The sequence below is a fragment of the Priapulus caudatus genome, unplaced genomic scaffold, assembly GCF_000485595.1.
Source record: "Priapulus caudatus unplaced genomic scaffold, Priapulus_caudatus-5.0.1 Scaffold274, whole genome shotgun sequence".
NCBI lineage: Eukaryota > Metazoa > Priapulida > Priapulimorpha > Priapulimorphida > Priapulidae > Priapulus > Priapulus caudatus.
The window spans coordinates 232,384-244,883 of record NW_014577335.1 but is presented as its reverse complement, the minus strand read 5'-3'; the positions used below and the strand labels follow the sequence as shown (position 1 = coordinate 244,883).

At 41.6% G+C, this 12,500-nt stretch overlaps 1 protein-coding gene across 1 annotated transcript in view; it reads right to left on the bottom strand.

The window, feature by feature from the left end:
* Nucleotides 1-12,017, bottom strand: part of LOC106808417 (protein DDI1 homolog 2-like) — a 13,809-nt gene extending 1,792 nt beyond the window's left edge. Inside the window, exons 1-8 of the mRNA XM_014811136.1 lie at nt 11,670-12,017; nt 8,306-8,521; nt 7,599-7,725; nt 7,278-7,405; nt 2,961-3,089; nt 2,611-2,714; nt 1,417-1,654; nt 1-888 (exon numbers count right to left, since the gene is read on the bottom strand). The exon at nt 1-888 is cut by the window's left edge and continues 1,792 nt beyond it. Coding sequence (XP_014666622.1) covers nt 695-888; nt 1,417-1,654; nt 2,611-2,714; nt 2,961-3,089; nt 7,278-7,405; nt 7,599-7,725; nt 8,306-8,521; nt 11,670-11,916 — 1,383 coding nt within the window. The 5' untranslated portion in view covers nt 11,917-12,017 and the 3' untranslated portion in view covers nt 1-694. The remainder of the gene's footprint in view (nt 889-1,416; nt 1,655-2,610; nt 2,715-2,960; nt 3,090-7,277; nt 7,406-7,598; nt 7,726-8,305; nt 8,522-11,669) is intronic.
* Between the last annotated feature and the right edge of the window lie 483 nt (nt 12,018-12,500).

The window sequence follows — 12,500 nt, the reverse complement described above, 5'->3', positions numbered from 1 at the left end:
AGCATCACTGTTTACACACATATCAAAATAGATGCGAATACATCACCACCGTATATATTCTTAAATAGAGGGACCTCACACTATGATTAGCTAGACACTTTCAAGCAGGATGAGGAATGTACTTATATCTCCAGAGACGAATATGGTTTTGCATATGATAAAAGACACATGAGATTTGTTCTGTAGTATTTACCCGTCTTATAACATGTTTTAGAGACTTCAATCACCGTCAGCTAATCTCGTAAAAAATTCTCAGAAATGCATCACTATGTACAATGAAGCGTAACAATTTTTTGACAGAGTTGCGAAACTGCCTAGGTTTCAAGCGACCGTACGAAACCAACTCGAAAAAATGAAGTTGAAACCCGCGCCATGGACAGACCATGGCCATGACCATGGCCGCGCCATGGCCTGTGCCCCTCGTACGTCTTCCTAGTGTCAGTAAGAATTTGCGCTACGCTTCATCGAGCGTACGTAACCTGCCCACCCAGCTCGTATCGCGCATAGCGATTCACAACATGAACAGCGATCCTGGCGACGTCGTCGTCAACAGAGGAGCACGCACACGCGTGTCGACCGCGCTGTCTGTACACGCAGTGGCGACGGTTACCAACGCGCTAGTGATCACCAAACACGACGAATACGACGACGACGACAGCTCAGCGACGATCGCGCGCACCCCTCGCTCGCGACATCAAAACTTGCCAAACGACTTCGCGAACAGGACGCCCGCCGCCTTGTTTAGGTCGCCCGCCTGTCGGACGAGCTCCTCCCTTGCCTGTTCTCGCGTGAAGCCCATGCCCATCAGCGCCTGGATGCTCGTCTCTGCAATTGAGCCGCCGGCATCGGGGTCCGCTGCGCTCGGAGGCTGCGGGGAACCGGCCGAACCTGCGACAAGATCGAGATCAAGTTACGACGACGCAAAAAAAAAAACTACGCGCGATCGACGCGAGCCGTACGATTCGTACGAATTGGATTGACTTTTCCCAAACGCAAAATCCAATTACAAACGAAGCGAATGATGAAACTCGTAAAAAACACAGCACAGACACTCGCACTGCAATAACAACAATATACTGACAATAGCCCCGAGAGAGATGCAGTATTGTAATACAACACTGCTGCACATGGTTTCACTAGAACTTGATACATAACCTTCTACAATGAAGAAACTGCACCTAACACCACACAGAACCGCGTTGCCCCCCCGATAAAATGACTACGTAATGCTACAAGGAAGCTCGGTATCACTCCCCTCCCTCCACCTGATATTGCACCCCATCACTCACCCACAATAAAACGACCACACGCAACACAACATAAAAGAACAATACCGCCCCCTACTGGCAGCAGCGCCCCCACCCATGATAAAACGACCGAATGTAACACGACACGCATCACAGTAGCGCCCCCTACCTGCAGCAGTGTCGGCAGCGGCAGGTTGGGCGGGTGTGTGCGCGGCGTCAGACGACTCGGACAGAGCCTTGGCGAGTTGCTCGTCCTCCATCTCCTGATCGGCGGCGGCGTCGGCGGTGGCAGCACCGTCGCTGCGGTTTAGCCTCGCGCAGTCCGGCAGCTCCGACTCGACGAGGAACGATGTTTCTGTGCCCGTCGTGCCGATGACGAGCAGGTTGCGCTTCAGATCGATGATACACTGCGCACGAATCACGCGAGCAATCACTACTGAGGGGAATCACGCGATGCAAGAAGCGTGGCAAAGTCACGCGAGCAGTCGCTACTGAGGGGAATCACGCGAGGCAAGAAGCATGGAAGTCGTGCGTTATCGAATAGAATGTTGGAAATAGCAGCTTCCATCACATCAGTCATAATCATTCTTTGAACAGGACTGGTTAGCCTTTCATAGATTTTACTATAGATTATGGAATTAACTATAGGTAGTAGAAATCAACTGCCTGGATTTTCAGGCATATTTCCAAGACTGACGTGAGGCAAGTAATGTGAATAAGCAGAGGTTAGGGTTACTACGCCTATGAGAAAAAGTATCGGTAAATATAAGATGAGGCCTTGGAGACTCATGTTCAGGAGCCACAGTCTTGTTAATCTCCCAGTGTGATAAGGTGATAAAACACTTGGTGTACAAGCCCAATAATTATGTCATGTGTCAGATTTCAAGACAGAAAGATATGCAACCAAAATGTCATTTTGTTTTTTTAATCGCTTCATCAATTCAAGTGCATCGCGATCACAGCAATTAGTTGTTTTCTAATCACAGCGAATAGATTTTCAAAGATCGATCACTTGTCTTCATTATCGATTAAGTTATCAGTCGCTGCAAATGATCGATCCTTAAACATAATTAATTACCGGAACACCACTAGTAATCTCCTCGTTTACTCGAGAGATGGCAAAGATAAGTGCAGTACGCTGTCTTGCAGCTTATTCTCACGACCATAGCACGACAGGACGATGAACCAGACGTAACCATACTAGCGACGACAGGAAATTAGATTACGCCGAGCTAGGTAAGCTCGTTAGATTTCTTACTTCCGAGACACAGTTGGAGGATATGATTACCAGCACTCCCTGCACACAACCTGTGTCCTCACAGAAGGGTATCGATTATACGACTGTGCGAACAGTTTGACGTACCTGATGTCTCCGTAGCATGTCCAGGCCTAGAAGCATGTCCATTGGTTGGTCCTCGAGTATGGAAAACGACGACGTGAGGAAGTCCTTACCGATCTGTATCTGCCCTGTTGGCGAACGAAACGGAAAACGAAACGTATGCCCCCGCTGGCTTCGGTCCACGCTCGTGCAATCACAGAAAAACTACAGGAGGGATTGAAACCTGCAGGCACAACAAAAAGTGACTATTGCTTTGTTACTGCCACGACTATGCCTAGAGATGTAGACAGCTAAGTGCATGCAGATGTACAAGTATATGTAGATGCAGATGCACATGTAGAAATGTCAAATTAGAGCCCCAGGCAAACTCATACCTAGATGAACTCTTCCGATGATTTTTTGCGTGCCAACACCTTTCGCAACGCCCGCCCACCTCGTGTCAATCAGTCGTTTGATGTTGCAACGTTCTGCACATGCTTGACTCATTATCGTCGTCTGTGCTCCTACAAGAACAAGCAGATATGAAAGATACATAATACATAAAGCTGTAAGGGATTCACAAACTATGGCGGATGCCGCTTCACGTAGGCCTTATATTGTCTGGGGAAATATTACACACGTGAAGCCGACTTACAATATTAAACCACGCTACAGGGGTAGAAATTAACGTTTGAACAAGTGAGTCCAATGGAGTCCCTACCCTCAAAAAGATGGAGTCCGCAGCAAAATGAGGGAGTGCGCAGTCTGAAGTTCAAAACTAAAGATATTAACAAAAAGGATATTTGCGATGCACGTCTGCCAAATTTTCTTGGGACATTTGCTAAAAAAATACGGTAATTCCGTGAGGCTGTGGGTTCGAACGAACTAGTTAGTATAGCAGAATTTTCATGGAGTCACATGGACTCCTGCATATGTCAAATCAGGGCGTCTGACAGTAAATCAGGGTGTATTTGATTCCGGACTCGCGTTAATTTTGCACCCTGACGCTATACATAACATTCGAAAATGTGGACAAACTGAATAGTCACAGCACTAGTCATCTATTCTACACAAGTTTTGAGATATAAGTTTTTTCCTATTCTATGGGTTAGCCAATGATAAACTTTTATATCTCAGGTTTCTGCATTTTTTGCATGTCGGACTCTGGTGTACAATATATATATATATATATATATATATATATATATATATGTCGCCTGATTTTACATAATCATGTAAGATCCTTGGAAAGAAAATGGTTATGAATGCAAGCAACCCAACTTAAAATAGCTCGACTGAGCCACGCAACGTCAGTAGTTATACACTGACTGTCACTTTCTCTGGATGACAGACTCGATCTAAAATGCACACACGCTGAATAATAGCTAGAATGGCAGTCAAGCTAGCCTTTGTCATGCTGAATTTGCCTTGTATGTCCACATTAGTATTCAATATGCAGAGAAAAGGTTTACCTCAAAGGAAAGGTGTTTAGAAAAAGAGAAAACTGCTGGCTTGTGGAACTAGACACTGGCTGTGCTGCAGTCCACAGGAGAATCAATGAGACTACTGAATCAATCACAAAGGCCAATGACTTTGAATATCGATTTAAACCACAGCCCTTCTTATCAGTTTAAGCAGTTGTTGGAAAATATGCATTTAAATTAATATAAAGGGTCTTACATCTAGTAAGCAATCACTGCAAAGTGAAAACTAAGTAGTAACACTTAGCAGGGGTTATAACAACGGAGAGAAACGCCAGGCCAAATTATAAATGACACTGCATTTGCTGAAAAAATATATCCCTGCAAAACTTAAATATAAAGAGGAATCACAAGATTTCACAGTAATATAAAGTAGAGCACGTACATTGTAAAATTTACATGTTTTTAATTAAACTAGGAATGTTTTACTTGAGATCTTGATTTCAGGATATCGAGTTGCTGTGCCTCGTGCAAGCTTTTAATATAACTTTATATATAACTTATATATTAATATAATATAATGATACTTTTAATATAAGTGATTACGTCACCGTAAATACTAAAATAAAAATAAAATTTCCACTTTTTCACAAAATATAAATAATTGTGTTCACTTTTTATGGTTAAATTGCTGCATTATATTTCTTATTTTACTATATTGTTCGATGTGAACATACACTCGTGACTCATACATAGCTCATAGCAAGCAATTAATATCATGAACACAATATCAAATCGTCCAGGTTTTTTGGATTTTTAACTAGTTGAGAAACAATCTTATCAGGTAAGAATTTGACATTACATTTACTCCCGTTAGTTCTTACTTTTAATGTAAAAAAATGGCAACAATTTTTTTTACAAATGTTACCATAGAAAATTTGTGACGTAGTCAATTTTAAATGAAAGTTAGTAAGTTTGTGGAGAATTGAGCTCCGCAACCCTTTTTTACTAACAAATTGGACATAATGTACAACACAATGAACCACGACAAAAATTATAGGTCACATTATAAAGCAGCGAAAAAAATAGACAGGAGCGGTGAGCGATTTCGCTCCCGTCAGCTTTCAAAGCGCTCTGGTAACAATAATTACGAGAGCGAAAATTGTGGAAGATATGAGAAAAATCGCTCCCGTGCCGCCGGCAGCGTTCGAAATTAGTTCCGACCCGGAGGCCCGAGCCCACCAAGTTTTTGCTCGGGCCCAAAGGCGTCGGAAGCAATAAAATAGTGCCGCGGCTTTGGTGATAGGGCGAGCCCCGGGGAGGCGAAGCCACCCTAGGGGTGTCTGGGGGCATGCCCTCCCCCGTGAAAATTTTGAAATCTACAAGGTAAATGGTGGGCTCTGGTGCATTCTGAGCATTGTGATTTAGCACAAAAAAGTGTGTTTCACTGTAATTTTAGAAAAATACATGATGATTTGAAAGATTTGTTGCTTAACATAGAATTAAAATATTCAATAATGACCAAAAACTCCAAATTTATTTTTCTCACTTTAACAGTGGAATAATATTTGGTAAAACTTCCTGAAATACATTCCGAGTAGACGGGGAGCAGAGGAATGTGTGCCAGAGTTCTGGATCATAAAATTTTATAGCCACAGGTGACCTGCAGGGGCGTGTACAGGATTTGGACCAGGGGGGGGGGTCTAACCGTAATACATACTTGCGAGCACGCGAAGGAGGGGTCTGGGGGGCCCTCCCCTAGAATTTTTTTGAAATTAGACCCCCTCAGATGCGTTTTCTGCGCGAGCAGGGGGGGGGATCCGGACCCCCTGGACCTCCCCCCTGTACACGCCCTTGACCTGACCTCATCTGACCCTGGTCTCCGCTTATAGGGGCCTAGATTACACGTATATACATGATATATGTACCGGCCAAAAGACGGTATAAATTATTGAAAGATTTTGGTTACGGAAAATTTATGGCCTGAAAAAGGTGCCGCGGCGGTCGCCGCGGCTGCCGCGGCAGTTCCGACGCCCTTGCTCGGGCCACCATCTCTACGAAACTCCCGGTCCTCCTGACCGGCACTTTTTCCCCTCATAATACGCTGAAATACTACGGTTAGCCCAACGGCAGTTTAGACAGACTTGTAAACGGGAGCGCATAATACGACCCGTTCCTCAATGTAGACGGGGTATCCAAAACATCTAGAGCCGAGGGCATAAACTCCCTCAACGCATGATTCGCCACACGAACAAAAACTCGCGAGTCTAAGAAATCGATTGCAGCATCGCCCATTGCAGCATCTCGTGCAGCCCAGCGTTTTTATGACCGCATAACAATAAGTTTTTATATCGCAGGGGTTATCGTGGGGAGTGAGTGCACGACCAGTGATACCTGACACGCACGTAATCAAAGCTGTTAACTGAATTCGTCACTTTTCTTAACGTAGAAAGTGGACTATTTTTATTCAGTTAGATATCTAGAAGCAATGTAAACTGTATATACTTAAAGATTCTAGGCACTTGTTACTTTGTGGATGTGCGGCAGCATTGATCTATGCATGGGGGTACCGTGGACTGGGGAGGAGAAAAACGAAAGTAAAACCTTGCCCAGAAGCTCCCGGCATTCCTAGAGATTCCAGTACAAGTTTTTTTTAACATACTCAAAGTAACTAAAAACTCTCTCTGAAGTTCTGAACTTGCTCAGTCGATGTAAAAAGAAAGTTGAAAGATGAAAACAAATAAAGTAAAAAAAAGAAACTTGAAAATAACCATACCATCATTACCATGATTATAATTCTTGATTTCCTGTCTTTGTCATGTTACCTGACTATGTGTACTGTGTAGTGCATGTCTGTCTGTGTGAATGAAATTGAATAAGAATGTGATTGGTTTCTTAGTCTAGTGAAATGAGATAAAAAAATGTGATCGAATGTAATTTGTTGACGATTTCTTAACACTGATAGTCTGATACTGGTGCTGAGTGCTGAATGCTAATGAATAATATTAGAGTCATTGCATCAAAATTATATAAATTTTAACAAAATCATGCTATGAAAAAGTAGCTCTGGCCTAAAATAGCTCCCGTAAAAAAAGTACGAGAGCTCTTTTTTTCATACAAAATCAAAAAACAGCTCTCGTAAACAAAAAAGTAATTTTTAGGCTGTTACAAAGGCTTTCACATCAATAAAGATATTAATAACAAGTACTCTTGAATAAGTATGATTCTAAACCGGCATGTTTTTTTTAAAGAAATACAAAGTGGAATTATTTATTCTCTGGATGCAAGTACCTGAATCTACAAAAGCTTTCACTTGATGTCCATTAACTCTGCAGTCAATGTAAAGCATAATAACCTGGCCAAAACTCTCTGGTGCATGTTCAATGGCTTGCTCCATGTTTGATTCCACGTTTTTCAACCTTCAAGTAAATGGTTAGCACACTGATCAATATAAGCAAACATAATCGGTACAGAAAAAATATTAAATATCTTTCATGTGCTAATAGAATAATATACAACTCCACGTCTAACAAGTATCACATCCACCGAAAGAAATTAAACCAATGGAGCTCATACGTATTTCAATTATTGGAAACATTGATGACTAATTACCGGATTTCTTCAGCAATTAATTTTTGTGCTTCCATATCGAATGGATCAGCATTCATCATGCGAATGCGCAAGAGGTCTCTCTCCCTCTTTATCTTCTGCTGTTCTTCCAAAACCATTTTGAACCGGTCTGGAAAATTAGGAGTAGAGCCAGTCTAACAGCAGCATCAAGTGAAAGACCATTTAGAAATATTAGGGTTCTCTCAGGAATTTTCAGAAGGTATATTGTTTATGGATAGGTAGGAGGACGCGGGAAGGGGTGGAACTAATTGGAGTCAATCACGCACATGATAAGAAATACTAATAGCCAGGCAAACTCAATTATTTTAGAGACATATATATACCAAGCTGTGAGAACACAGCATGAATATGTGGGGATTGTCAAAAGTAAATACAGCTGGAAATTAAGACATGACCATTAGGCAATTAAGATATGTCAAAGGATTAATAAGATGTCACAAATTGACTTCAGCTTTGAAGGCATTTGTGCCTGACATGCATTAAGGGTCTCAGGAGACCCCTCATGTACATATCTCACTATCTGTAACTATATTATACTTGAAACTTGTACTCACTGGCCACCGTTAATTTGCCAATTAATGCGTATCTTCGATAGAGAGCACAAAAAAACCAGTACTTTGAATACGAAATATTCCAATAGGCTGAATAAAAGCGTAGCAACTATGGAAAATAGAGAGTAAATTTGAAACCTAGGTCTCCACTGAGCAGAGCTTCAGCAAGCCTAGGATTGTTCTCCTTCAGTAAGGCGAGGTCATGTGGACTGGCCAGTAGCATCTGCCTCAGTTGTTCAGGAGAAGGCTCCTCTTGCCTACTCGAACCAGATGCTGCAGGTGCCTGTTGCTGGGCCCCATGGTCTGTGGGAACAGGGATGCTACTGAAGTCAAAGTTGAATGGGAATCCTGGTGCTGTAACAAACAAACAACCACACGCAGTTTAAATTCTTCAGATTTCATTCACCATGCACTAATTTGATAGGATGATGCTCTTCAGGAACCCTTCACTAATCGCAATTTTGTTTTATAGATATACCACGAACATATTTATATATATCTTCTTGGACAAGAGTATAAATGTGTTCATAGTTACAGGGTTCTGCCCAGGATTTTTTAGTGCCGGGCGAATCCAGTTGATGCAAGCGCCGTAGGCGCGAAGCCAATCTAGGGGGGTCCGGGGGCATGCCCCACCCTGGAAATTTTTTGATTTTGGATAGTCTGAAACTAAATTTCCTGCATTCTGAGCAATAAAAAACCCATATATCAGACTGACAAATTTGTTGTTTTTTAGGTCAAAAAAAGGAAAAACAGGGGTTTTAGAGGACAAAGTGCAATATCTGAGATTATCATTTATCAACAGCTTGAATATACATAGAAAAGAGAAAACAGTACAATTTGTGTAGACAAATATTTGCTACTATTAAACATGATAGCCAGACTACTGCCAGTCACAGTTGCTGGCAGACTGCTTCAGTTCCAAACAAATGGACACAAACTACAGTGTATTTAGTCTACGATTCTTTGTCTTTTTTAAATATATTTTTTTTAATTAGTGCTGGGCGGAGATAACCGACTCGTTTATAGTGCCGGGCGGCAACCGCGAGTGCCGGGCACACCCGCCCACCGCCGCCCACCGTGGGCAGAACCCTGGGTTATAGTTATAAGGTGAATAGAATTATAGCTAAAGATTAGTTAGTTCCCAATCCTGAATTGCAACATCTATAAGCTGCTAAACAATACTTGGGTAAAAAGCAGACCTTAATAGCACTGCATCGGTGGCTGTTAAAACAGAGCATATATATATATGCAAACAGAAAAATAATACAGTGACGAGGAATATTCCTCATCAGTGGTGCATAGTGTTGTCAATCGGTTGTAATTTCGTAATCGATCATCGGTTGGACCCAAGTAACCGATGATCGGTTACAATCGGTTACTCGGGGTGTTGAATGCCTGCGTGTGCGTAACATCGTGTGCACATGTATGTGCTTGTTTAGCCCTGTTTACTGTTTGTTTTGCACTGTTTACTACTGTGTGTATAATACATGTATGTTAATAAAGGATAACTTGTATAGTAGCGATGATATCTCTGATTCTCATCTTTTTTTTTGGATTAAATTGATTATGGATTTTGATAACCAAGCGCTTGGTTCGAGCCACTGTTCAACCGATGATCAAGTATAATCGATGATCGTGACATCACTAGTGGTGCTAGTGCTTAGAAGTATCACACGACATCCAAATTTACCATGGGAAATTTTTAAAAGCACCATCAAAGTAAAAGTAAATTTGGTTTATTGCATGCAGAAAATGTTGAGAAGACTAAAGACGTGTTCTAGATTTTAAGGTGTTTTACGTAGTCTAGTTGTTGAGCTCCAAGTTTAAAATAATTATTTAAACCTAGATGCAACTAAAAAACCTTATTTTTTTGGTAATGAATCACTAGACGTTGCCCCCTTGTGGATTTACACAAATTATTAAACTAGAATCATGTCGAACAATCAGGCATGTCATACCCGATTGCTAATAGAAGTCGATTACGCATTTCGAAAGCAGCCCCAATCTACAGGTAAAATCAATCAGTTCGCAGATGTATGCATCAAGCTGTGGAAACAGCATAACTGTGTTGGGATTAAATTAAGGCATATAGATTGGGTAATTATGATATGTCAAAGGATTCATGGAATGTTGCAAATTATATAGCTTAAACTTTGAATGTATGTCAGACACAACATATATATTAAATGCCTTGGAAGAATACTTCTCTAGTTAATTACCAAACATTCAAGTTACAATCGTTTAATTGATTCAGCCATTGGTTTTTAACCGTTATCCAACATGACCAAGTAAGTATCTTCAGTCAATTTGGTACGAGCAAAAGTGGATAAGTTTCTGAAGGGCCTTGGCCAACCACTGTTTGGGGGTGGCAACGTAGGGTTCAAGAATGAATAGATCGATGAGTTAGCCTCAGTTTAAATTTTCCAGCACTTTCGTCCAACACAACTAGAACTAGGCTAGCATCTAACGCTCCACATACATGCGTCTAAACAGAGGAATTGCTCCGACCTGTGATTGGAGGATGAAAATAAACCCCGCCCACTCCCGCCGCATACGCTATTATGCTATGACCGGTAGGAACGTGTACTAACTATCATATGGAGCGAACGATTTAAGTTACATTTCTATAAATTCTAGCTATTATAGACACATGTCTTAGCCTTAATCTCTGTGAATTTTGAGTTTATTGAAGCGCGATTAGTCTAATTAATTAGCAAATGTGTACGCACGGCTATGACCGGTGAAACGAAACATCATAAATTCTATTTTTATCCTCCAATCACAGGTCAGAGCAATTCCTCTGTTTAGATGCATGTCTCCACATTATGAGGAACCAGCACAGGCTAGTACTGCTGATAGGGTCTATCATCTATGTCTCCCTGGGTACTGCCGGAACGTACCCTGGGTACGGTCCGGTATACCGGAAAGTACCCTGGTAACTATCTGATATGGTTAGGGTTAGGGAGTAGGCATAGGCGACTCCCTAGACTCGTTAGTGGAGTAGGCGAGGTATGGTTCGGCATATTAGATAGTTACCAGGGTACTTTCCGGTATTACCCAGAATATAGGCAACCCTAACCCTAACCCTATCAGCGCTAGTACTACTACTACTACTAGTAGCTACGCTGAGAAGATCTATGTCCCCCGGGGTACTGCCGGAACGTACCCTGGGTACGGTCCGGTATACCGGAACGTACCCTGGTACTATCTAATATGCCGAACCGTACCTCGCCTACTCCATTAACGAATCTAGGGAGTCGCCTACGCCTACTCCCTGAGCCGAACCCGAACCCTAATCCTAACCCTATTACCATATCAAATAGTGACCAGGGTACGTTCCGGTATACCGGACCGTACACAGGGTACGTTCCGGCAGTAACCTGGGGGACATAGACCCTATGAGTATGAGCAGTAGTACCGGCAATCGATTCTTTGTCATTCAATAAACTGACACTGTTCTAAATGGTGTGTATTGTAATTTAAACACATTGGGGAATCTCACCATTACTCGCATTGCCTGCACCAGCCTGCTGGCGCTTTACTAACACCACGTCGGTATCTTTTAAGCCGTATGCTGCGAGCGGTTTCTGGTTATCATCCAGCACGTGTCCCTCGAAAACAATTGTCATTTCTGATGCCGGAATATTGCATTCCAATTCGCACAATGCTTTGAAATTTTCCACCTCCAAGTCGGCGCTAACGTCAACTGTGTAGAATTCATCTGACTCGGTAGTGATTGATATCTTCATTTCTGGTCGTTAAATAACAATACATCAAGGTAGCAACACAGAATTCATATGTTACGCTGACGTTTTCATTCAATCGCAATTGCAACAAATCGCCATTTGATGACTATGCTGACATCTATCGGACACGACCAGAGTTACGGATATTGTCTAGAAATGTTTATTTATGAAATGAAAAAGGGGTTACACAGGCTTTTGCAAAAGAAAAGTTGACATACACATTTAAAGTATGGAACACTATATTCAATATAAAGGGACTCTAGTATAATGTTAATCAGTACGCCATCTATTGATGAATAGAATTTTTATAATTTTTTTAACTTTTTAACTTTTTGAAAATTTTGTTTCAGCCAGAACCACCTCCCAGACGTGCTGATTCTGAAAACATATTTAGTTTTCCTCTAGGCTGCGGAGTTCTTTAGTTATGCGCAAACACACAAATTCAACTGAACAACTTTATATATATAGATAAAAGACCCTACGAAGCGATATAATTAACGAAGCGATATAATTCTCGAAAGCTCGCGTATTAAAATTAACACCAATTTTTTACATGTATTTTCTTATATATAATATTATATATATAT